Here is a 25746-nt window from a genome sequence, read left to right as displayed (position 1 = left end):
ACAGGCTTATGTCGGTGCACATCTTTCAAACAACTGCTTTGTGTTGACAATGCAATGCTTTCTACCTATGATAGGAGATTTATTTTGCTTGATTGTTCAAGAGCATATTTATTTTCATATCACCTACATCAATATCCCATACAATAGAGATTTGCTTTGGATCAATAGCGTACTCATCTAAAATGTCTCTGTTTTGTCTTGAAATCCATGTTGACAGTTTTTAAAAATTGTCCCTTGTGATTGCACTTTGGAGGGGAGAAATAGAATGCAATGTTGGTCCTGACAATGTCAAGTAATAGTCTTATTTCTTACCCAATGGCTCTATACAATAGACATCCTAACAAGGTCAAACTATAAATATTTAAGAGTATCCCAATATACATTCTTAGCCAATCCATCTAATTTCACACTTTGGTTCCGTTGTCTATGGCACACCCATCAGACCCTGGCATTTCCCAACATGTCAACAATGCCCATCATTCTCTAAGGGCCATCACCATGCCAGATATATGCACCATTGTGGATGCCTACAACATGCTAGGATGTAATACCGTTGTCTCAGACATTTACTAGTAGGTGGGTATTGTGCCATAAATTGCCACAAGTTGCCAACAAATATATAAGTATTATGTGAGGGCCCGTCATTTTAATATGGGTGGGCAATGTGAGTTCTCTGATGAAAGTAGCAAGTTGTCAAGAATTATCATCTTCGTTCTAGGGCCACCATTTTTCTGAGTGTGAATGGGCAACGTGCCAATGATGGCCCACGAGTTGCTAAGTATTTCCACCATTAAGTGGGGACAAGCATTTTATCACACAGGGTCAATTAGTGTCATCCAATAGATGCCCACAAGCTGCCAACAATTAGGACCATCGTGCCCGGGCTATCAAATTACCATGGTGGGCACAACACTCACATGCTCCTCATAAATTCATGCAGTCTCAGATGCACATACATGGACATACTGACCCACATGTATGTGCGTGCACACACACATGCATGCACACTTGCACACAAAAATATATTTTATGCAGCCTGCGTGCTCTATACAGTTCTTGCTCATTTGATGCACTTCATAGAATCTAAAATGGCGTCTGTGGTTTCAGTGATCTAGTTGCTTGCCTAAGGTGACCTTGATGGGCTACTAAATTAAACTTGGATATAATTTTTACATATGGTACATGGTCTTTGTATGACAATGGAGGATACTCAAAGCATGTGAATCTGTGAAAGATACCAAAGCTGGGGAAATAGTGCAGGTGAGGGTGTTATCCTCTATCCCCTGTGACTTCCCAGAAACTGTGTTGATGGTACGGGAGTATCTGTGATCATATTTCTGCTTCGGCAAAATACCAAGGGGTGCTGAAGTGGGTTACAAAGAGTTAGGGGATTTCTCATTGTGGCAAGGGATGTTGTCTGCCGTTAGTAGAAGTGGTTTTTGGGGCGTCTCCTCCATGAGGGTAGAGGAGCGTCACCCCTTTGCTTTCTCGCAGTGCGAGAAGCAGAAGCATAAAATGGTAATAACTACCATTGTATGTTTTTGCTTCTCGCAGTGCGAGAAAGCTGAACAGATGGGTTTGGTTGGATCGAGGCTGCTCTTCGAGCAGGGGAGGAATGGCATGCCCACTCCTGAGGGCACAATGAAGGTTTGGTCGGCCCTCTGGGGCCGCCCAGACCAGTCATGAGCACTTTGCCCTTTCTCCATGCAGGCTGAAATGCAGCCTACATGGCGAAAATGGCCTTCGCATAAGCCCCTTGCTGGGCGGCGTCCTCACCAATCACAACACTGCCATTGCTTAGGGGAGGGGAGGGATGCTGCCTACTTCTTGTTCCTGCCGGAGGCAGGAGAGCAAGAGCAGGCACCGAGCAAGACTGGTGCTGAGAAAACGTGAGACCCGGCCGGCGGACAAGTACGTTTTTTCTTTATTATATCATTAACCCCTCCTCCTCCCTGCATTACCCCCACCCCGCCACCTGTGAGTAATGCCAGCCGCAACTGCTGATGACCTCTTTTGGGACCTTCACAGACCCCACCACTCACAAGAGAGCGTGATGCAGAGAAGCGATCTAAACCTTATGCTGCCAGCAGTGGATGGGTAAGTGCATTGGTAGACAGGGCTTCTAAGGGGTGGAGTGAGATGACGTGAATAATAATATTATCCAATTGAAGTAAGTGCAGTAAATGAAAGTACCTATATTGGATACAAGTGATTACTAGCACCACACGCAAAGGATGAACACTATGTCCTGTGCTCACTGTGCCGTAAGACTCCTGCTGCATCTCACTGAAGGCAAAGCAGTACGGAGTTGCATGTTCGCTCAATCAGAGAGGATATGGCCCAGCAGATCAGGGTGGAACCGCCCCTACTGGAGTGAGCGCCAAGAGTGATTTGCATTTAATTGTTGCATATGGTTGGTCTGTAGTAGCAAAGTGAGCAAAAATCAGTGCACTGGAATGTAGCAAAGTGTAATTACCAATCACTAGGAATAATTCAAGCATTAGAACAGTCACTTTGTTGATCGTATCACTAGCGGTTGCCTGATGCACTTTTTTAGTGTCTTTCACAGCAATCAACCCGGCCTGGCAAAGAGGAAAATATAGAAAGCACGCTGTTAAACTATATGCCGGCAGGATCCAGAGCCCAAGTGGAGCAGGCATCCTTTGGAGGAGGATAGACCACGGAAAGCCGTCCTACCGTATACAGGCATGATTGAGAGCCCGAGTGAGAGCAGGCATCCTTTGGAGGGAGTAGACCATGCAAAGCCCTCCTACCATACGCATACGCAGGCAAGATTCATGAGTGAGAGCAGGCATCCTTTGGAGGGAGTAGACCACGGAAAGCCCTCCTCCAATACACAGGTAAGATTGAGAGTCCGAGTGAGAGCAGACATCCTTTGGAGGGGGATAGACCATGCAAAGCCCTCCTACCATACACAGGTAAGATTGAGAGCCCGAGTGAGAGCAGACATCCTTTGGAGGGGGATAGACCATACAAAGCCTTCCTACCATGTACAGGTAAGATTGAGAGCCCGAGTGAGAGCAGGCATCCTTTGGAGGGGGATAGACCATACAAAGCCTTCCTACCATGTACAGGTAAGATGGAGAGCCCGAGTGAGAGCAGGCGTCCTTTGGAGGGGGATAGACCATGCAAAGCCTTCCTACCATGTACAGGTAAGATGGAGAGCCCGAGTGAGAGCAGGCGTCCTTTGGAGGGGGATAGACCATGCAAAGCCCTCCTATCATACACAGGTCTGAGCTTGTACTTGGGTGGTGAAGCTTGTCCAGCAATGGGATTTATAATCACTTTAATTTTCATCTGCTGACCTCCCCAGTGAGGCATTCATAGGAATGCTTATGTTGTACAAACTCTGCTTGTGTTGTGAAAGTTTACCTCAAGACACACAATCTAAAGTGGATTCTGGAATGTACCGTATTTCATACAGTGTAAAGTGGACACTGGAAGCAGCAGGACAATGAGAGTCTGTAATGCTTCTACAGTTTATGCAGAGCAAGGTAGGGGGAATGTGAACTGATGAACAGAGAGGGATATTTTGTGGTGTGCAGAGAGGGAATGTGTGTATGGAGAGTAACACAATAATTTGAGTCTTTCACTAATGCTATGTCTTGTCTTTGCAGCACTCACTGCAACATGGAACATCTGGAATATTTTAGAAGTGCAGCCCTACAATTATCAACCACATCTATCATCGTTCTGGGAGAGAAAGGGTAAGTGACAGAGAATATCAGTGGATAGATGTGAACCGCATTTCTTTGGCTCCACCTGCAAGCTCTGTTGTTGTGCTTCAGGAATTGGTGTCTAAGATCCAACCTCATTTCAAGCCACCTGCTGCTCCTCATCTGTAGCTGTGATGTCCAATCTGTGAACTACAGCGGCTCCATGACTATCCTGTAATTCACCTGCTCTCACCACACTGACATCTCGTCTATCTTTCCAGGCCCTGTCTGGCTGGCTTTTCTTTACACCACGGTCCTTACCTGCCAGATCCTGCTGCTCCTGTTCTTTTCCCATCTTACCACTTAATAGCCAGACTTATTGGCTTTGCCATTGCATACCAATGCTGTATCTATATTACAGATGCATTGTGGAACCATATTTAATATATGTATTGTTATACGTCGTTTTAAAGTGTAATAGAAAGCTGAGCTGATCTTAGTCCATTCCCCGTAGAGCCCGTACTCCTTTCAACGTTCGGAGTATGAAGGACCATGAAGGACTACAAAATCCATTCCCCTATCCCGTCTCTCCACAGCGAGACGTCGACGTGACCCCGGAAGTAAGCGGGCACAACCCCGAAAGTTCTGGCAGCCGCCCAATGAAAAGAGGGGAAATCAAACAGGAGGCGTCTTCGACCGGTGGTAAGGGAGCAGCAGGAACGGAATCGGGAGAAGGAAAGCCTTAGAAAGAAGACGGACACGGCAGGCAAACACCCGAAGGTAACCCGAGGATCGAGGATGCACTGGAAGAAGGAGACGCGGAACCGGACGAACGGTGGTGTGAAGAGTGGTGGTGTCCGCCGGAGGATGCTGGAGAGCGGCCGCAACTCAGGAAAGTTGCGGCACAGCCGGTGAGTGGTAGCGTCTCGAGGGACCAGGGGGAGGGTGCGAGGGAGGTGGGTGGCAAGCACGAGAAAGGGCACGGGTAGGGAACGGGGATTCTGCCTCAGTAGTAACCGTGTGTTGCACGCCCGTATATTTCGATTTTTCTTGAACAGGTGGCACTTCATTTAATAGTGTGACTTCCTTAAATAGCGCAACAGATAACGAGCCTAATTTCCTGCTGCACTCCAGTTATGGCACTAATAGATTTCCTAGGAGCACTGTTGAAAGAGTTTACCCCCCCCCCCCCCCTCAAACCCAGCACACTGAGAGACAACCTGAAGCACTAGTCTGTAAAAGCACTTTAAGGTGTGGGGACGGGTATTTGGTACTAATTGATCTTATAGAACAGTAACTGACGGCTCCCTCTTTCCCTCTCTTATGAGCCTCCGGGGAGAACACCTTTATACTGAAGAGGAGGAGCCGGGAACACCAACCTCTGAATCCCCATCAAGCTCAGCCAAATCCAGAGAGGAGCAGGAAGAAAAACATCCTGAACAACCTACCACTTCTACTATTGCTAATAAAAACCGTCCTTTTGGAAAATATATTCAGCCTCCTTGCCTGTTTATCAAACCTGCCCTCTCACTGGCCTTTTTTGAAAAAACAAACTATTCCTGCACTGTTTTAGATAATCTTGCAATAAATTACAGAACAAAGTAATATACTCCCATATTCTACATTTGGAAAACTTGTCAGAGTGTATGCATTCATTACTGCAAAATAGTGTGGATCAGTTTGCCCCATGTCTAAATCTGCAGAAAAGAAGCACACATTTGCCCTGTATTGTTTTATTTGTATCAGTGCAAACGTCCGTGGTCTTTAGATTACCTAAAAATGTAAACGTTTTTTCTGTTATAATAACCCTAACTGAAATGTATATTTATATATTTTTCTTTTCTAGATGATAGAGCTTTTCTTTGAAAGTATGTCTGCTTCCAGCGGAAGCACGCAGCACAAATAAATATCGTTGCTCTAGTGATGCAAATTGGAGAATAAAAATAATGTTGTCAAGATGCATATTGGAAATTAAAATAATGCTGCTGTCTAGATGTGATTTTGTGTTGCATCACTTCATTCTGTCCCATGCTGCCCAATCTAGCTGTATACTGTTAATACTCTCACTGACATTTTGAATAAAAGTGAAAGCAGTGGAAATTGAGGTTGAGATTTGGAGGAACATTTATGAATAAACAAAGTGTGGTGCTTCCATTGTGCCTGATCTTAGATTGGAATAAGGTCCAAATGCTGGGCGTAGGTCCTGTCCCAACTAAGATGGTCTACATAGTGCACAAACTGTGCTTTCATACCAGAAGAGGGCTACCGTTTCTGTGCATGGCTCTGTGCAGTGAGTGGCTGCCATGAGCGACTCCTTGATGTGTAGTACTCTTGCCTAAACACTGCTAACAAACACCTGCACCAGAAGTTTTATTGGTCCCAGACATGACCGAGGTTTTTTGTGATGCCTGGATAAGCAACATGAAGAGAAGCCCTAAGTATGCAAGGCCTGTTTTAGAGTTTGGTGCATTGGGGTTACTCCGTGACGGACGTGGTGGATATCCCATCCGCATATTACAATGCCATTATATCCAGTCGAACTTATAATACTGCGGACGGGATATCCCTCACGTTTGTGACAGTGACCTTTCCACCAAGCTCTAAATCTACCCCTTAGTTTCACTTCTTTAAAATATGTGCTGGGGAGAAAAAGCAAATTCTGCACACCCAGCAGGTGCTGAGCTAGTGGTATTAGCCGGATTTGCTGCCTCATTATTAGTAAGCATTGGCAAAGCAAATAGGCTTCTCTTTTATAAAGTGAGTACTGAGCGACTGGCTTTGTGAAAGATTAGTTAGAAAAGTTATATTGAAGGAAAAGCAAATTATTTTCTTAAACTATCTAGAAACTGAACATTGAGTTCAATATTGTCAATCTTTATAAATAACATGGTTTATTTTTTTAAATTCACACAGAATGCTCGGGCCACAATTTAAAAAGCCTATTGCATGTGGTCCAGCTTCAAAGTAACAGTGAGGACTCGTAGGCAGGGAAAAGAACAACAGCTGCCTGAGGAAGTGTCAGAATTTAAAAGGTGCCAGTAACTTTCCATCCAATGAGGAACGGAAACACTCAAGTCGTTTTGTCTGTGCAGCAGCCTAAGAAAGTGATTCATGGGGCTCTGGGAACAGACATTTCTATAGTCACTCGAGCCGAAAACACTGCTGAAAGAGTGCAGTAGCCCGGCCCTCCCCCAGCAACATAATGCTGCCTTTGTTTATAATGACCTGGGCTTTGATGAAACATATGGAAGGCGATAGATGAAACAAAACCAGCATCAGCAAGTTTGCCACTGAGTCATACCAGGCAAATATAGACCTGCTGCTGCGTCTTTATGGATTAGGGGGAGGGGTGGAAAGCAACCTCAGCAATACTCGAAGGCAGGGATGTGAGAGGACCCAGGGAACTATTTAGCATTATCAAAAATCAAACAGCTTCTGTCCCTCCCCAAATTGTTTGCCTCAATCGAAAGATGCGATGAAATTTTACCTACTTTTCCGAAAAAATCGCCAAGATTGACCAACCCTTTGCCTTATCCCTCCCACCACAGTGCACTTCACCCCTCACTGACCTCCCATCCAAGTCTTCTTTTGCACCTTTGCCCCTGCCTGACCTGTTCATGTCCCTCCCGCTGTCTCCCCTCCCGAACATTTCCTCACCAGCACACTGCTAAAAAATAATGCATCTTGGCTTAACTTCACCCCAGTTACAGAGCGTGAAGTCCTCAACATCATCACTAAGCTTAAACCCTCCTCTCATTGCTTGGACCCTCTCCCCGCTAATCTTGTTCAAGATTTAAAGCATATCATCGCACCTTATTGGACCACCATCATCAACTCCTCCTTGGCCACAGGGCGTGTCCCTGTTTCCCTCCAGCTTTGCCAAATCACTCCCATCCTCAAAAATGCTACTGCCGACCCCACCGACCTTAACAATCTGCGTCCTGTCTCTAATCTGCCTCTTCTATCCAAAGCCCTATTTGGGTGGGGGAAGAGGCAAAATGATAAATGCCCAAGATGTCATTCATATGTTTTTTTCATGTGAGAAGCTGAACCTGTTAAAAGAGGATATCGAAAAATTCTGGTTTCAGGTATTCAATAAAGTGATTAAAATGACCCCAACAGTGATGCTCTTAGGCTTTGATTCTCCATTAAATGTAACTTTCAGGGAGAGGGATTTTGTGTTTTTAATAATGATGATAGCACGCTTATTGATTGCCACAGCCTGGAAGGATAGTGAGCCACCTACATATTCCCAATGGCTCTATAGACTACTATATCTCGGCCGCCAGGAAATTGCATTGTATAAGTGTAAAGGGGTAAGGGCCAGGAGGAAAGGCGAGAGTATATGGGAACCTCCTACAATATGGATGGAAAAAAAGGTGCGGTCAGGGACTGGATAGATATGTTTAATCATAGAAGGAATATGCACTGAATTTTTGGCAAACAAAAATAAATAAAGAATTATGTATATATATGGAAACTCAAAAGAACATTTTGGTATTCTGACCTGCAGAAATATTTTCTTTGTCAACTGAATGTCAAAGATGTGATAATATCTGTATGATATCTCTGATTTCAAATAAAAAAAAATTTTAAAAAAGGAAAGCGCCAGCCCCATTACCTGATGGGATAGAACGAAGGACCCTGTATGGTCCCGAGTTGAACACCCCGCAAGGGATGTCAGACGACTGCGTGTTTTAGCTTCTGTAGGCCGGGAGCTCAGCTTCTAGTGTCAGCGTTGAAGCTTCCCCTCTGCCTTTATAGTGTAGGTATGGTTCTTTTATACCATAAAGATAGCCTTGGGGTCCCTTACACAATCGATATGTTGTGAATACAATTATGCAACTGAGCCTAGAACAATACTTGCGATTATGCAGAGCAGTTCTTTCGCCCTAGTATGAAGAGGGCCATGACTTTTGCACTGAGTATAGAAATGTCTTTTCCCGAAGTCCCATGAATCTCTTTCTTAGGCTGTTGCACAGACAAAAAGACTTGAGTATTTGTTTCCGTTCCTCATTGGATGGAAAGTTAATGACACCCTTTAAACTCTGACACTTACTCAGGCAGATGTTGTCCTTTTCACTACCTGCAACTGGTCCTCACTGTTATTTTGAAGCTGGACCACATGTTATAGGCTATTTAAATTGTGGTCTGAGCTTTCTGTGTGAATTTTAAAAAAAATAAACCCTGTTATTTATAAAGATTGACAATATTGAACTCAATGTTCAATTTTGAGATACTTTAAAGAAAATAATTTGCTTTTCCTTCAATATATCAATTTATCTCTTTAACTTTCTAACTATGCTTTCCCAAAGCCTGTCGCTCAGTACTCACTTTATAAAGGCAAAGCCTATTAGCTTTGCCAATGCTTACTAATGATGAGGCAGCAAACCCAACCAATACCACTAGCTCAGCATCTGCTGGGTGTGCCGAGTTTGCTTTTTCTCAGCAGCACAAATTTTAAAGAAGTGAAACTAAGGGGTAGATTTAGAACTTGGCGGACAGGTCACTATGTCAGAAACGTGAGGGATATCCCGTCCGCGGTATTATAAGTTCGGCTAGATATAATGGCATTGCAATATGCGGATGGGATATCCACCACGTCCGTCACGGAGTAACCCCAATGCGCCAAACTCTAAAACAGGCCCTTCGTCCTTAGGGCTTCTCTTCATGTTGCTTACCCAGCCATCACAAAAACCTCCGACATGTCTGGGATCAATAAATCGTCTGGTCCAGGTGCTTGTTAGCAGTGTTTAGGAAAGAGTACTACACATGAAGAAGTCACTCATGGCAGCCGCTCACTGCATATATCCATGCACAGAAACGGTACCCACTTCTGTTCTGATAGCACAGTTTGTGCACGATGTACACCATCTTAGTTGGCACGGGGACCTATGCCCAGCATTTGGACCTTCTTACAATCTAAGATCAGGCATAATGGAAGCACAACACTTTGTTTAATCATAAATGTTCTTCAAAATCTCAACCTCAATTTTCACTGCTTTCACTTTTATTCAAACTGTCAGTAAGCGTATGAACAGTATACAGCTAGATTGGGCAGCATAAAACAGAATGAAGTGATGCAACACAAAATCACATCTAGACAGCAGCATTATTTCTTGACAACATTATTTTTGTTCTCCAATTTGCATCAATATAGCAACGTTATTTATTTGTGCTGAGTGCTTGTGCTGGAAGCAGACATATTTTCAAAGAAATGCTCTGTCACCTAGAAAAGAAAATATATAAATATACATTTCAGTTAGGGATAATGAAACAAAAAAAACTTTTACATTTTTTGGTAACTTGAACAAAAATATTAGCTAATCATGCTCCAAAGAGAATTGGTGCACTGAACAATTACATTACTTGTATTTCAATACATAGTGACCAATTTGGCTTTTGATACAACTCCTGCACCTTTTTCACAAGTAAGAAACAGAATAAGTATTAAGATTTTTCCTGGATTATTATTAACATTATAGAGTGCTCAGTCGCACAATGCTCACGTTAGGACCAAGCTTTATATTACTGGAGTGTAGACACGGCAAAACAGAGCTGACAGGACCGTCCCTGCCTTACAAGGTTCACCAGTTCCAGGCCTGACTATCTGCTCTAGTCCGGATTTTTACTTTTCATTCCAGGACTTGTAGTCCTTGTTTAGCTGTATAAAATCAGGAAAATAAGTCCTAGAATCCAAAGAAACAAACAGCATGGACGAGATTAGCTGCTCAATTCTGAACCAGGGGAATCTTGGCAGCTATGAGCAGCTGTGGCAGGGTGAGAAGGGCCTGATATGTTTTGGAGGGGGCGGTGATATGAATGATTTCAGCTTGTCTTTCTAATAACAAAAAGTCCTAAAGACCACAGACGTTTGCACTGATGCAAATAAAAGAAACCAGGGCAAATTTGTGCTTCTTTTCTGCAGATTTAGACATGGGGCAAACTGAGCCACACCATTTTTCTGTTTGCGTTAAATGAATGCATACATTCTGACACATGTTTAAATGTAAATTATGGGAGTGTTATTTTCATCTGGAATTTATTGCCAGATTATCAAAAATGGTGCAGGGATAGTTTGTTTTTCAAAACAGGCCATTTATGGATTACGATCAGCTAAACTTTCATTTACACTTCAAAATGATGGATAACAACACATATAATAAATAAGGTTCCACAATGCATCTGTAACATGGATACTGGATCAACATGCACTGGCAAAGCCAAGAAGTCTGGCTATAAAGTGTTAAGATGGAAAAAGAAAAGGAGCAAAAGGTTCTCGCAGGTAAGAACCGTGGTGTAACAAAGCCAGCCAGACAGGGCCAGGAAGGATAGACGAGATGTCAGTGTGGTGAGAGCGGGTGAATTACAGGACAGTCATGGAGCCGCTGTAGTTTACAGATTGGACATCGCAGTTACGGGTGAGGAGCAGCAGGGGGCATGAAATGAGGTTGGATCTTAGACACTAATTCCTGAAGGACAACAACAGAGCATGCAGGTGGAGCCAAAGAAATACTGAGCCATGCGGTTCACATCTATCCACTGATATTCTCTGTCACTTACCCTTTCTCTCCCAGAACGATGATAGATGTGGTTGATAATTGTAGGGATGCACTTCTAAAATATTCCAGATGTTCCATGTTGCAGTGAGTGCTGCAAAGACACAAGACATAGCATTAGTGAAAGTCTCAATTTAATGTGTCACTCTCCATACACACATTCCCTCTCTGCACACCACAAAAAATCCCTCTCTGTTCATCAGTTCACAGTCCCCCTACCTTGCTCTGCATAAACCGTAGAAGCATTACAGACTCTCATTGTCCTGCTGCTTCCAGTGTCCACTTTACACTGTATGAAGTATGGTACATTCTAGAATCCACTTTAGATTGTGAGGCTTGAGGTAAACTTTCACAACACAATCAGAGTTTGTACAAAATAAGCATTCCTATGAATGCCTCACTGGGGAGGTCAGCAAATGAAAATTAAAGTGATTAAAAATCCAATTTCTGGACAAGCTTCACCACCCAAGTACAAGCTCAGACGTTTGCGCACTTATGAAACGTAGAATGGGATTCATCCTTGAGGGCAAAGAAAGCATCACTCGGAGGCAGCTGCATAGGATGTTTAAACCTCTTTATCTTATTTTTAACCTTCAAAAATGATCATTCTGGCGCATCTGCATTATTTTGCTCAGAATTCACCTGCAATTACCCAAAGAAGGAAAATTAACTCAGTGTTACTTGGAAGGATGAAGAAGACATCTATGTGGTGATTGTAGGTGGTTGAGCTGTTAGACCAACAAGGTATAAGCTGGTCTTTAGGATTCTGGATCTGATCCATTTTCTACAGGAGCAAGGCTAGCAGGACGAGCAGAGTGTTTTTCCATAAACTTAAAAGGTGTGACAGCAATGAGTAAGAAAACAAACACATTAAAAATAATTTGATTTTTTAGGTAAAGTGCATGTATTTTTTACTTTATGTTGTACCATCTTCTTATCCACGCAAACAAGGATTTAGAGTGAAGAAGTTATAAACTTTCTTTGACAATGGTCCTAACCCTTTTATGCCAGCTTTACCACCTGGTGAGTGGTACTGGAGGAGGGCTAGATTAGAGATTGGTCAGTTTCAGCTAAGGAGGGACAGCAAGGAATGAGGCATTAGGGCAGATTTAGAGGAGGCCAATGATAGAGGACTAAGTAGCATGCATGGAGAGCAAAGGGAAGACTCAAACACATGGTTCATTCCATCCAAAGGACGCCTGTTCTTACTCATGCTCTCAATCTTGCCTGTATACGGAAGGAGGGCTTTGCATGGCCTATCCCCCTGCAACCGATGCCTGCTCCACTTGGGCTCTTGATCCTGCCTGTATATGGTAGGAGGGCTTTGCATGGTCTATCCCCCTCCAAAGGATGTCTGGTCTTCCTCGGGCTCTCAATCTTGCCTGTACATGGTAGGAGGGCTTTCCGTGGTCTATCCCCCTCCAGCTGATGCCTGCTCCACTTAGGCTCTGGATCCTGCTGGTATCTATAGTTTAACGGCGTGCACTCTTTATTTTCCTCTTTGCCAGGCCAGGTTGATTGCTCTGAAAGACACTAAAAAAGTGCATCAGGCAACCGCTAGTGATACGATCAACAAAGTGACTGTTCTAATTCTCATTTTGTTCCCAGTGATTGGTAATTACTCTTTGCTACATTCCAGTTCACTGATTTTTGCTCACTTTGCTACTACAGACCAACCAAATGTAACAATTGAATGCAAATCACTCTTGGTGCTGACTCCAGTAGGGGCGGTTTCACCGTGATCTGCTAGGCCATATCCTCTCTGAATGAGCGAACATGCAACTCCGTACTGCTTTGCCGTCAGTGAGGTGCAGCAGGAGTCTTACGGCACAGTGAGCACACGACATAGTGTTCGACCTTTGCGTGAGCTGCTAGTCATCACTGGGTATTATCCAGCAAGGTACTTTTATTTACTGCAGAATTTGCACTGCCACACGACAACTGCACTTCAATTGGATAATATTATTATTCACGTCATCTCACTCCACCCCTTAGAAGCCCTGTCTACCAATGCACTTACCCATCCACTGCTGGCAGCATGAGGTTTAGGTCGCTTCTCTGCATCACGCTCTCTTGTGAGTGGTGGGGTCTGTGAAGGTCCCAAAAGAGGTCATCAGCAGTTGCGGCTGGCATTACTCACAGGTGGCGGGCAGGGGGTAATGCGGGGAGGAGGAGGGGTTAATAATATTATAAAGAAAAAATGTATTTGCCCGCCGGCCGGGTCCACGTTTTCTCAGCACCAGTCCTGCTCGGCGCCTGCTCTTGCTCTCCTGCCTCCGGCAGGAACAGGAAGCAGGCAGCATCCCTCCCCTATGCAACGGCAGCGTTGTGAATGGTGAGGACGCCGCCCAGTATGGTAGGTGTCGCTAGTCACTGTATATCGGCCACTTCAGGTGTAAAGACAGCAGCAGGCTTAGTCGGAGTGGTTCAGCTGAGGTCTCAGCGATCAGTTCAGTTGCCTGTATTGCAGTGGTTGGGGTGAACAAGTATTGAGGTAGAGGTGAGGTTCAGCACGGGACAGCTGTGGTTAATCGTGTAGCATTCAGGCACTCGTGCTAGAGATGGGGTTCTACGGGTCCACCCAGGCTGGAGGCAGGAGCCACAGAGGCGGGGGGTGTCCACTGCATTGGGTCCGTTGCATTTAGGGGGGGATAAGTTGGGCAGAGATGCTTTGTAAGGGTGTTCAGGGAGTGTTGGTGAGTAGCGCGAATGGCGCGCAAGGCTTCCCCTCAGCTCCGCTTGTAGCAGGATGTATGTCCGGCGGGGCAGATAGGTGAGTGGAGTCAATCCACAGCAGTCACCGCTATAAACTGAATGGATCAGGGCAGACCAGTGAGTGTGCCTCAGGTAGAGCTGGTGCGGCACGACATACAGAGCAGCACATCCGTGCTGCAAAAGTTTAGGGTGGCAGGTTGGAGTGTTGGATTTAAGCTGGGGTGCTGGGTTGCAGCGCCTGGGTGAGGTGTAGCTGGGTGCTGAGCGCTGTGCCCAGCAGACCTTGTGGTAGGCACTCCCTACAAGTGCATGCAGCAGGCAGACGGGAACTGGTTTGCAGGAGGTTAGTTGCTTCAGCGGCAGTGGCGTCCTGTCGTGATCTTATGGTGGTAGCTGGGAGGTCCGCTCTGCCAGCGGCGGTGCATCAGCCAGCTCACAGAGTCGTGGCGGCCGCCATTTTAGGCCATGCGGCCGTGGAGCGGAGGGTCTGAATCTAGAGTGTTCCGGACGTTGCTGGGAGCTCTGTAGATGCAGTGAAAGGCTAGTGTCCTTTGTAGCATGAATAGGCAGGAGATGAGGAGGATATTTGGCGGATGATAGCCCGAGCAGCAAGAGCCTCACGCAAGTGCAGCCATCTTGCTTGGCGCCCTCTAGCCCCCCCCCCGGTATTTGAAGTTAATATAAAAAACAAATATAAGACTGAAGATAAAGGAAGTAATGCTGCCTCACCAGACCTTAGAAGGGGCCATATCGTTTTTCTAGCTAGGTAGGAATCAAGTCATTAGCAATATCTGTACTTTCACTTGGCTATCCACCAATGGCCGACCTCCCTTGTCACCACAAAGAAGCAATGTTTCAGCAGGCTCAGAGGTAGGTTTTGTGACCTTAAGGTGACCTCCTCAAACAATCAGAGGCAGCTCTGATTTTTCCACCTCATCTTGGTCTTTCAATTCCTCAATCCCAAGATGTGCTTCGTACAATTGGCTTAGCCTAAAATTGCAAAAGAAAGGGCATCTCCTGTTTGGGCCTAGTAGAGCAGGAATTCCTGAGGCCCATCGCCCCTATTCCTCGGGAAAACAAATTTCACTATATGCATTACCCAAAACACACCACCCTCCCCACACCCAACACAAACCCAGATCATTCAAACACTCATTAACATCCCTCTTGCAAACACACGCATAGCACCTACAGAACAAGCCTTTTGACTCAAACCCATGAATGTACTATCTGCAGTCCTGACATTGCAGGAAATATTGCACAACATAACCTGGAAACTCGCCATCATAGAAACATGGGTCACAATAACATTCACACACATAGTAGGCATTCCTGTTCCAGCAGCTAAAATGTCCAATGTGCAGAACAGACACACAAGACGGTAAGTTCACTTGAGCTCCTCACCCGACACTTCCCATTCACACCATCGCAGACAACACTATGTGCAGAGACACAAGGACTTCACAGAGGAAATCTCAGACCTCATTGCCTCTGTTTCCCTTCAAAATAAAAATCATAGGTTCCTATGAGACTTCAACCTCCCTGGAGACGAATTGAAACAGCTCCTCAATCTTCTTAATATCCTGAACATCTAGCAACATGTCACCATACTTACCAACACCAAAGGCAAAATCCGCTGCCTCATCTTAACAGCCTCTCCTTCAATGCAATGAAATGTCACTCCACCTCTTGACTGGCCAACTATCTCACCATACCCCACACCCTGTCTCAAACCACAGCAAACTACCAAGGACAGCCTCAATGAGAAAAGCAAACGTATCGGTGCTCCAATAACTCCCCACTGAATCACTTCAAGAAAACCTCATCAGACTCATTGTCCCCTGTCAGCCAACAATAGATATCAACACAATCCTCCACATATAAACCACCATCCTGTAAAATACAAGTGAACAGCTAGAAAGAAGTCTCCAATCCACTCCAAAACTAGATAAACAAGAACACCCTATTTTAAAAATATGAAAACCGCTTCAGCCCGCACTGAAGCACAGAGACTGGGAATTTTCACATAGCTAACAAAGTACTCCTGATCACAAAAAAGAATGACCCTTGCCTCCAGATCCTTCTTGACCTCTCCACTATCTTTGATTCACTCAACCAATCACTGATACATGCACTGGAAAGACACATAGAAACAGTTCTGCAGCAGTGAAACTCGTACCTCACCAGCCACCAACAATTCATGCAGATGGCAACCTTAAGATCCCAGATCCTCCCAATCTCCTCCAGGATTCCACTGTGTCGCTATTATTTTAATTTCTACAGTCAACCCCTTAGCACCCTACTCACGATTGCTGCCTCAAGATCCACAAAATACACTAATGACACAAAACTCTATGTGAAAAAAGTGATTGATTGTGACACGTGGCAACTCAAAACGTACCTCAGTCTTTCTGATCAGGATGACTTTCCCCTACCTAAAACACAATCTTACCAACGAAGAATTCCTCCTTGTTATCAACAGGAACCAACAACCACAAATTCATCATTGGCAGTCTGGAATCAACCTGTAAAGCTTCATCCACCAGCTAACATCCAACGGAAAATCTCTTGGCTTTACCCTCAACATCACCCTCTACTTGCAAAGGAAACTAATTCACCATCATACCAACTCTCCTCCTGAAGCATTACAAGATTTCCTCTATGAATCTGACTTCAGTCCAAGATCTGACCCAGAAGTACCTTGACAGGATCAAAGGCCTGGAGAAGTTCAACCACAGCATCATAAATCTGAAGGAACTACATTGGATCCCAGGCCCTGAAGCCCTCATAGTCATTAACACCAGGAAATCGATCATCCAAGCCTTCATCACCAACACGCTAGACTATGGGAACACCCTGTATGCAGGGTAACCAACCAGCTCACAGGAAGGCTGCAGACTGTCCAAAATGCAGCTGCCAGACTAGCCCTCAACCTCCCAGGTTGAGCCCACATCACACCACACCTTAGGGAACTCCATTGGCTCCCGATACACAAGCACATAGTTCAAACCCCTCACACACATCTACAACGCTCTCCACAACACAGGTTGGGCCTACCGGAATAGCCGCTTTCATTTCCACCAACCAGATACCTCTACTCTACCGGTCACTCACTAGCACACACCCCACGCATACACAAAAGTAGAGCAGGGAGGGCGCACCTTCTCTTCTGGCTCCTAAAGCTTGGAACTACCTCCCAGAAGAAATCAGAACTTCCTCCTCTCTTCTTGACTTTTGCAAGAAGCTAAAGACCTTGCTTTTCGAATGAATCCTTTAGGGCTGGCCTCACACACCTGCTCCAGGATACCCTTACGGGTGATTAGTGTGCTGTAAAAGCTGAAATAAAAAAAACATAAGATCAAGGCCATGCGATCCCATAGGAAGACACCAGAATAGTGCTCCTGTTTGCCTGGCTGAAAAATCATCACATCAGGCTGACAGGCAGAAGACAAGACATCATCTCTTAGAATCAAAAACCTGTAAAATGAGAAAACCAAATGACAGGCCTTCCCCTTCTATGCTCTCAGGATCTGGAATGGATTCTATATCAGCATCAAAATAGCCCAAACTTCTTAAATAAAGAACATGAAGTTGTATCTCTTCAACGAACACTACATCTTAAAATGATGGCATCACCTCCCGCTACATTCTGCTTCTTGTAAAACATCCTGAATCATAGTGCGGGCTCTGACCTAGATTCAGCACTCTTTTGCTTTCTAGATAGCTTTGTGCTTTACAAATGCACATACATACATGCATACAAACACAATATTTACACAGATCAAACTTCATCAGAAATTAAAGAAATTGACAATTTAAAAATAAAATGTTCAATACCTGAAAGCGAGTTTGCTTGGCCCAGTGAATATCCATAAGATATCTCATATTCAACTCCATATACGTAAATTCCAAATGTCTCCGACTGATGGGAAATTTCATGTTGCCCACCAATTTTTCCCAAATTCACCTCCCAACCAGTGAATCCTTCCAGGTTCCGCACGTTCTGTACATAATCACTCAGTGGTCTGTGGTCGAGCAGAAAATCGGATGACAAGGAGGATGAGTGAGACACGATAAATAGGTAGTTGTAATAAGTTTCTTGGGTAACAAACTTGTAGTATCTCCTGGAGAAGCTGTTGGGTGGAACAGTCGTTATGAAAGGATCGGATAGGGATACTAATGGAATGGTGCCCCCCTGGAAGAGATATCCAACCATGATTGGCTCGGTCGCATTCACAAGCATCCCGGTTTGTAAGTCCAGTCGCACCTGAGACCCAGGCTGAAGGTGGTACTGTAGAGTGGTGCCTTCAGTAAGAAGATCCACTGTGGTGTTTGGTCTTGCAGTGATGATAATAACGCGGTCTTTCATATCTTTAGTTATCAGGGGGAACACAGCAAATTGTTGCCCCCAACTTTTCACAGGATATAGCTGTTCGATTACAATGTCACAATAGCTGACCGGCGAATCGTAACATTTATTACCACTGAAAACAGCCACAGGTGCTGAAGAAACAACTCTGGTACCAGTCAGGTCATTGGGGTCATTGAGCAGAATGACCTCTTGTGGAGCCAGGGTGATGGTGACCATCTGTTTGTCTTGATACCTGATTTCATCAACGACCAAGGAGCCGGACACTGTAATGTTGACCTGAGTCTCAACATCTTGGCCATTTCCAACAGCAAAATGGTTTCCTTGACCACTTGCGGAAGTGAAAACAAAGTACTCTGTGCCCAAGTCTTGTTGGGAGAGGCAGGAGAAAGCATCAGCAGTGCCGGGACCTGTGTTAAATGCAATGACGGACATATCTGCATCTGAGCTCACCATCACTAGCTTCCTTGATTTTTCACCCGCCTTCAGCATGTATTCTCTAGGTAGGACCACCTCCGTTGTGCTGTCCTTCGCCAAGAGCACAGTCTCATTGTAGTGTGGAGAGGGGACTGTGACCTGAACCATGCACGGCTCATCATAACTGCTCAGCTGTAGTACAAGGCGGGCATCAACGACAAGACTTTCAGTGAAGGCCACAATAAAAGTTCTTCCTATGAATTCACAAAGAAAGCAAGAAAATGAAAAATAACAATTTTTAATGTGAGACCTAGCAGTATGAACTGTTTGTTTCTTGACAAAAAGGTGCATAATGATAACATGAGCATAACTGCAAGTAGATCATTGGTTTTAGGCACAGTTCGTCTTCTCGCTTTTCGTGTGCCCTGTGGCCCATTAGCCCTACTATTGCACAATTGAAGACTATAGGGTATGTTTACTGAAGGCTCAAGCAACACAGCTCAGCAACCAAGAATGCTGCGTTGCACAGCATGGAGAGAGAAGGACAGCGCCATATCTACAGAGATGTGGTACTATCCTGCTCTCTCTCTAATGCTGCCGCGCACACCTTTTCATCATAGTGCAAGGTGTCTGCCTGAGTCTAGCATAGGTTTTGAACTGAAAGGGTTCCCTTCCAGTATTAAATACTAATCTTAGACTAACTTTAAAACTTTTCCTACTTTGTATCTGTGTTGTACATTGTAGCCCACATGCAAAGTGAGAATTCAAAGGGGAAAAAAAAGCATTTTACATTGATAGCGCCTATTTAAAAAATGCGCTATTTGTTGCTGCAAAATCCTGTCTGATTTCTTTTAGTTGATCGTTTTATTTATGACAGAAACCATGGGTGACGGCATGGCTACGGCCATGTACAGCCCATGGAGCACCCCTTTGATGCTAAGAAATGAAAAACACTACTAGACACAGCTTTGTGTTACTTTCAGGCATAATTTCCAATGCAAAATAAGTTTTGCTCTGGAAAGTAAATTGGAAAAAAACACTTTGTGCCGCTTTGTGGCACGTTTTTGATGGAAGCACTGTGCAAAATCTCAGTAAATATACCCATTTGTGTTAGTGGTAAAAGAAGGTTCATGCACTATTGACACCACAGAAAGAAGAATGTGATACCCAGACGTGGGATGATATAGGTGCATGTTGTACTGCTCAATGTGCGCACAGAGTAATCAAATAATAACCCTGGTCCAAAAATGTAATATCTATATATGAACCATGGCCCATGTCTCAATGTGCATAATGTATGTAGCACTCAAGCACAACAGATGCATTACTTCTAGCACTATCACATGGTGATGTGTCTCAACAGTCCCGCACAATGGTTCTTAAAAGTAGACATCATCCCCAAATCTGAACTTGGAGCTGATGACTGGGATCTAACTTGCCCTGGGAGCTGTGCCCTGGCAGCTTGAGCATGACCAGCAGAAACATGTGCTTGAAGGAAGCAGTAGGCATGTGGTATAGTTGTATGAGTGGTGTAGAGCTAAATGTGGTCTGTGTTTTTACTTAGTTAGGCTGGTGACAAGCTTAAGGTTCTCTTGTGACATAGAAGTGTTCTGAAAGAGAACTCACTAATGGGACAGCCAGAGAAGTGGTTGGGGACTGATTGTGTCTTCTGGGCTCTTTGTACTTATTCACAAAAGAATAGACTCCTTGGCAACAGTGCACTACACTCAACAAACAACTTACATTCGTAGGATGAGAATGGACAACAGGAATATGGTCAAAAGGGAGACAACAAATTATAAATTGTACAAATTTATTAAAAAATTCATCGATAATCACAAATATCAAACAATAGACATTGTCGTGTAGCTATTTATGAGGCAATGACAATGTCACACGATACAGTACAAAAATAATTATCAAATATTCATAAACAACTACCACTTTTTAAAAAAGCATTTACAAATGCAATGAGATAAGCAGCATAAAACATAGGATTGGGAACAAAAAAGAGAAAGAACATATAAGTCCTATTGAAACAAAGAAAACCACCAAATCAAAGATTCATCAATTGTGACCCTACTAGATATCACTTCCGTTATATATGTCACAAAAACAAACATAGGTTTCGTGTGGTTTCCTTTTTTAGGGGCATCAACTTGTACTTATAACTTGTATTCCTGCTGTGTTTCAATAAACCTTAAATGGTTTTACATCGCAGATGTTGGTGTCTGTCTCACTACAAATTTGGCAACGAGTGGTTATGAAGAACCCTGCGTGGCAGCATCTGCATTGTGAAGAGCTGTCTGTTAAGGAGATTGAGCCCAGGAGATTCTTTATGGAGGAAGGAGCACAATATTTTATTAGTTTTGGGTGATCTGGGTAATATGCGAGGCCTTCAAGTGTGGGTTCCTGTCAAACGGTAATGGTAATTACTCATATGCTTACTGTGTGGCAGTGGGTCCTTACTGGCTTGAGCACATTGTGCTGTGCTCTGTTAGCGAGCCTTGTCTATGCTGGAATCTCATGCACATTTATGCGCTTGTCCCTGCTGCCCTTGCGAGCCTAAGCGCCTCTCTCTGCCTGGGCCAGAGCGTGTCTCTTAGCTCATGTGACCATTGCCTTAGCGAGCCGCTTACACATGTGTCACGCCTCCTAGGCATTGCTTACCTTCAAGTGAGACTCGTTGTCATTACCACTGCTTTCAAGGGAAGCAGGATAGATTTGGTGGGGTACTTTTGGGCAACTATTGGTCTTTGCTCCAAGTTGATTAAAGGTAAAGTCTACGTGACCATAAAGCGAATCAACGTTCTTGGGAGGTGGCATCAGGCTGATTTTAGTATTGTGATTAGACCTGGGAGGAAACACTCTGCAGCAGTAGAAGAAAGCTGCAATGTTGGGAGTACTATCATTTATGAGGTACATTGGGTCTCGGAGTTTACATGGAGATCACATTGGAGAGATCTGAGATTTCAAGTATGCCATTAAGGTAAAAGAGGGGGGCAATCCTGTTAAGCACAAATTATGCAATGTGCCTTTTAGTGTCAGGAGTGACCTGTCTAAAATGTTGTCTCAAATGCAACTGGATGGCATTATTTAACCGGTAGATGCAACTTAATGGCTGTCACCAGTTGTTTTGGCCAAGACGAGATCTGGCAAACTACACCTATGTATTGATTTGAAGAGTATGAATGATGCCATACGGGTGGAGAATTTGGTATTCCACGGATTGAGGACCTTATCGCAACAGTGGGTCAGGCCAAGTGGTTTACAAAATCGGATTTAAAGGCAACATATTAGCAGGTGATCTTTGCTAAGGATTCACGCCATTTGACTGCTTTTATGACACCAGCTGGTACCTTTCAATTTTGTGGAATGCGGCTTGGTCTGGCCTCCGCTGCGCCTGTGGTTCAAAAGATCACAACAAAATTCATCATTGTATAAAAAACCTGGTGGTGTTCCAGGAAGACACCTTAGTGTTCGCAAATTCCCTGGATGAACATGACATTGTTTTACGGCATCCACTGAATGTTTTCAGCAGTTACTATGTTACCTTGTGATAAGACAAGTGTGCGTTTGCTGTAAATTGAATTGAGTATCTGGGTCACATGTTCTTGTCAGAGGGTGTCAAACCTAAACCTGTTTTGGTTGATGGCATTATGAAAGCTCCACATCCCAAGGACAAGAATCAAAGTAGGTCTTTTTTGGCAATGTGTGAGTTTTATTCTAAATTCATGTGTAATTTTTCCGATACGACAGAATGTTTTAGAAATCTGTTGCAGAAAGATTCTGAATTTGCTTGGTCCACCGAATGTCAGAAATTTTTTTAACTCACCAAAAAGAGAATTGACTCAGCTCCAGCACTAAAATCTTATGAGAAAGGGCTTAGGACAGTGATCACAGTGGACAGCTGTGGACAGTTTTTTAGAGCAGCGCACACAACCCATTAATCTGGGTCCCTTTCGATCTGGTGCCAAATCCCTCTCGAAGGGGGTTCCTTAGGGCTCATGCCTCAGTCCTACTCTAATTAACATATATGTGCCCCCCCTTGCAAATATCATCAGAGATCATGGCTTTGTTTCTTTTTCATATGAGGACGATATGCAACTTCTTTCGTGTGATAATAAAACTGTGGCGACAAAACAGCTCTTTGCAGACGGTATATGAGCTATCTTTGACTGGATGATGAAGAATTTCCTCCAGTTGAATGTTCTTCTGTTCGGTAAAGCACAAATTCTGTGGTCCCCCGATTGGTGGCCATCAGAATTAGACCCTGCCCCCACACCTACAACCAAGGCAAAAAATCTGGGAGTGTATCTGGCATCTCTTTATCTATGAAAGATCAAGTGGCTGCCATTTCAGGCACCTGTTTTCACATGCTGCAGGTCCTTCGGCGAGTGTTCTACCTTCTCCCTCTATCTGTCCATAAGACCCTGATCCAAGCTCTGGTAGTCAGTCGATTTGACTACTGCACATTTGGGAACTGCAAGCGAGGCTGTGTTAAACAGGTTCCAAGTAGCCAAGAACATGGCAGCGCGGTTAGCTCTTAATATGCCTCCCAGATCAGCATCTCTGTCGTTATTGAAATGCCTTCACTGGCTCCCCATCCTTGACAGAATTAAGTTTAAAACCTGCTGCTGGGTCCATAAAACGCAAAAACAACAATTGATGGACAGAATGCAGAACAATGTCATACATTCACCCCAGTACAGAGATCTGGGCCTAAATCCATCGTTTTTTTGCTCACCATGCCATTCCAGTTTGAACCCAGCCATATGTGCAGATGTGCAGATATGTAAATGTAAATGTGCAGATATTTATATAGCGCAAATCACCAACCGGTCTCTAAGCGCTTGCTTAGGGAACCCGTCCTGGTATTCCCCTGTGAGATAACCCAGCAGGGCATCCACAAGGTGAAAGCCAGGCATCCCGCCGCGAGGGGCCATTGTGGAGATTAAGCAAGCTATTGCCCAGAGTCGCAGAGTGTGAACCCATGAATCGAGTATGCACTGGAGCGAGAATTATCGAGTCCATGGACAATTTATGGACTCAAGCCCCAGCCGAGCCAGGAATTGAACCCTGGTCCCGGGCTGACCTCTGCTTCCAGGTCTGCCTACTCTAACCAGTGAGCCACACTTCTCCATATGCAAATCAGTCTTGACCCTGTGCCTCATGGGAAGAGTCCAGCCCGAACTGCCAAGCCAGGTCCTCCCTGGACTGGAAACAAGCATCCTAGGACCGGTTTCGGGGTTTCACCCCTCTTCAGCCAGGATAGCTTGATTCCAGTGGCATGGAGAGCATGGGACTCACGTCTGAGCATACCCGTCCCACTCGGGGTGACAAATGCAAAAACAACAATTGATGGACAGAATGCAGAACAATGTCATACATTCACCCCAGTACAGAGATCTGGGCCTAAATCCATCGTTTTTTTGCTCACCATGCCATTCCAGTTTGAACCCAGCCATATGCAAATCAGTCTTGACCCTGAGCCTCATGGGAACAGTCCAGCCCGAACTGCCAAGCCAGGTCCTCCCTGGACTGGAAACAAGCATCCTAGGACCGGTTTCGGTGTTTGACCTCTCTTCAGCCAGGATAGCTTGATTCCAGTGGCATGGAGAGCACAGGACTCACGTCTGAGCATACCCGTCCCACTCGGGGTGACAAATGCAAAAACAACAATTGATGGACAGAATGCAGAACAATGTCATGCATTCACCCCAGTACAGAGATCTGGGCCTAAATCCATCGTTTTTTGCTCACCATGCCATTCCAGTTTGAACCCAGCCATATGCAAATCAGTCTTGACCCTGTGCCTCATGGGAACAGTCCAGCCCAAACTGCCAAGCCAGGTCCTCCCTGGACTGAAAACAAGCATCCTAGGACCGGTTTCGGGGTTTCACCCCTCTTCAGCCAGGATAGCTTGATTCCAGTGGCATGGAGAGCACGGGACTCACGTCTGAGCATACCCGTCCCACTCGGGGTGACAAATGCAAAAACAACAATTGACGGACAGAATGCAGAACAATGTCATACATTCACCCCAGTACAGAGATCTGGGCCTAAATCCATCGTTTTTTTGCTCACCATGCCATTCCAGTTTGAACCCAGCCATATGCAAAACAGTCTTGACCCTGTGCCTCATAGGAACAGTCCAGCCCGAACTGCCAAGCCAGGTCCTCCCTGGACTGGAAACAAGCATCCTAGGACCGGTTTCGGGATTTCACCCCTCTTCAGCGAGGATAGCTTGATTCCAGTGGCATGGAGAGCACGGGACTCACGTCTGAGCATACCCGTCCCACTCGGGGTGAGAAATGCAAAAACAACAATTGATGGACAGAATGCAGAACAATGTCATACATTCACCCCAGTACAGAGATCTGGGCCTAAATCCATCGTTTTTTTGCTCACCATGCCATTCCAGTTTGAACCCAGCCATATGCAAATCAGTCTTGACCCTGTGCCTCATGGGAACAGTCCAGCCCGAACTGCCAAGCCAGGTCCTCCCTGGACTGGAAACAAGCATCCTAGGACCGGTTTCGGGGTTTCACCCCTCTTCAGCCAGGATAGCTTGATTCCAGTGGCATGGAGAGCACGGGACTCACGTCTGAGCATACCCGTCCCACTCGGGGTGACAAATGCAAAAACAACAATTGATGGACAGAATGCAGAACAATGTCATACATTCACCCCAGTACAGAGATCTGGGCCTAAATCTATCGTTCCAGTTAGAACCCAGCCATATGCAAATCAGTCTTGACCCTGTGCCTCATGGGAACAGTCCAGCCCGAACTGCCAAGCCAGGTCCTCCCTGAACTGGAAACAAGCATCCTAGGACCGGTTTCGGGGTCCATAAAACAATCAATGATAAAGGGCCCAGATATCTGGCAGAAAAACTCGTCCATTACTGTCCTAGCAGATCTCTGCGCTCTGAAGAGAAGGCCCTGCTAGTCGTACCCCGGTTTAATAAACTTCGAACCGGTGGCAAATCTCTTGCCTATCTTGCCCC

General features: G+C 44.9%; 1 protein-coding gene across 1 annotated transcript in view; it reads right to left on the bottom strand.

Annotated features, from left to right (window-relative positions):
- The window catches only part of LOC146797303 (IgGFc-binding protein-like), a 230153-nt gene that overhangs the window by 198708 nt on the left and 5699 nt on the right, over positions 1-25746 (bottom strand). Inside the window, exon 2 of the mRNA XM_085627587.1 lies at positions 17789-18991. Within this exon, the coding sequence (XP_085483713.1) occupies positions 17789-18991 (1203 nt within the window). The remainder of the gene's footprint in view (positions 1-17788; positions 18992-25746) is intronic.

This window comes from Triturus cristatus, chromosome 9 (genome assembly GCF_964204655.1).
Source record: "Triturus cristatus chromosome 9, aTriCri1.1, whole genome shotgun sequence".
NCBI lineage: Eukaryota > Metazoa > Chordata > Amphibia > Caudata > Salamandridae > Triturus > Triturus cristatus.
Note: the sequence above shows the minus strand (reverse complement) of the source record. Positions and strands in the feature narration are given on the sequence as shown.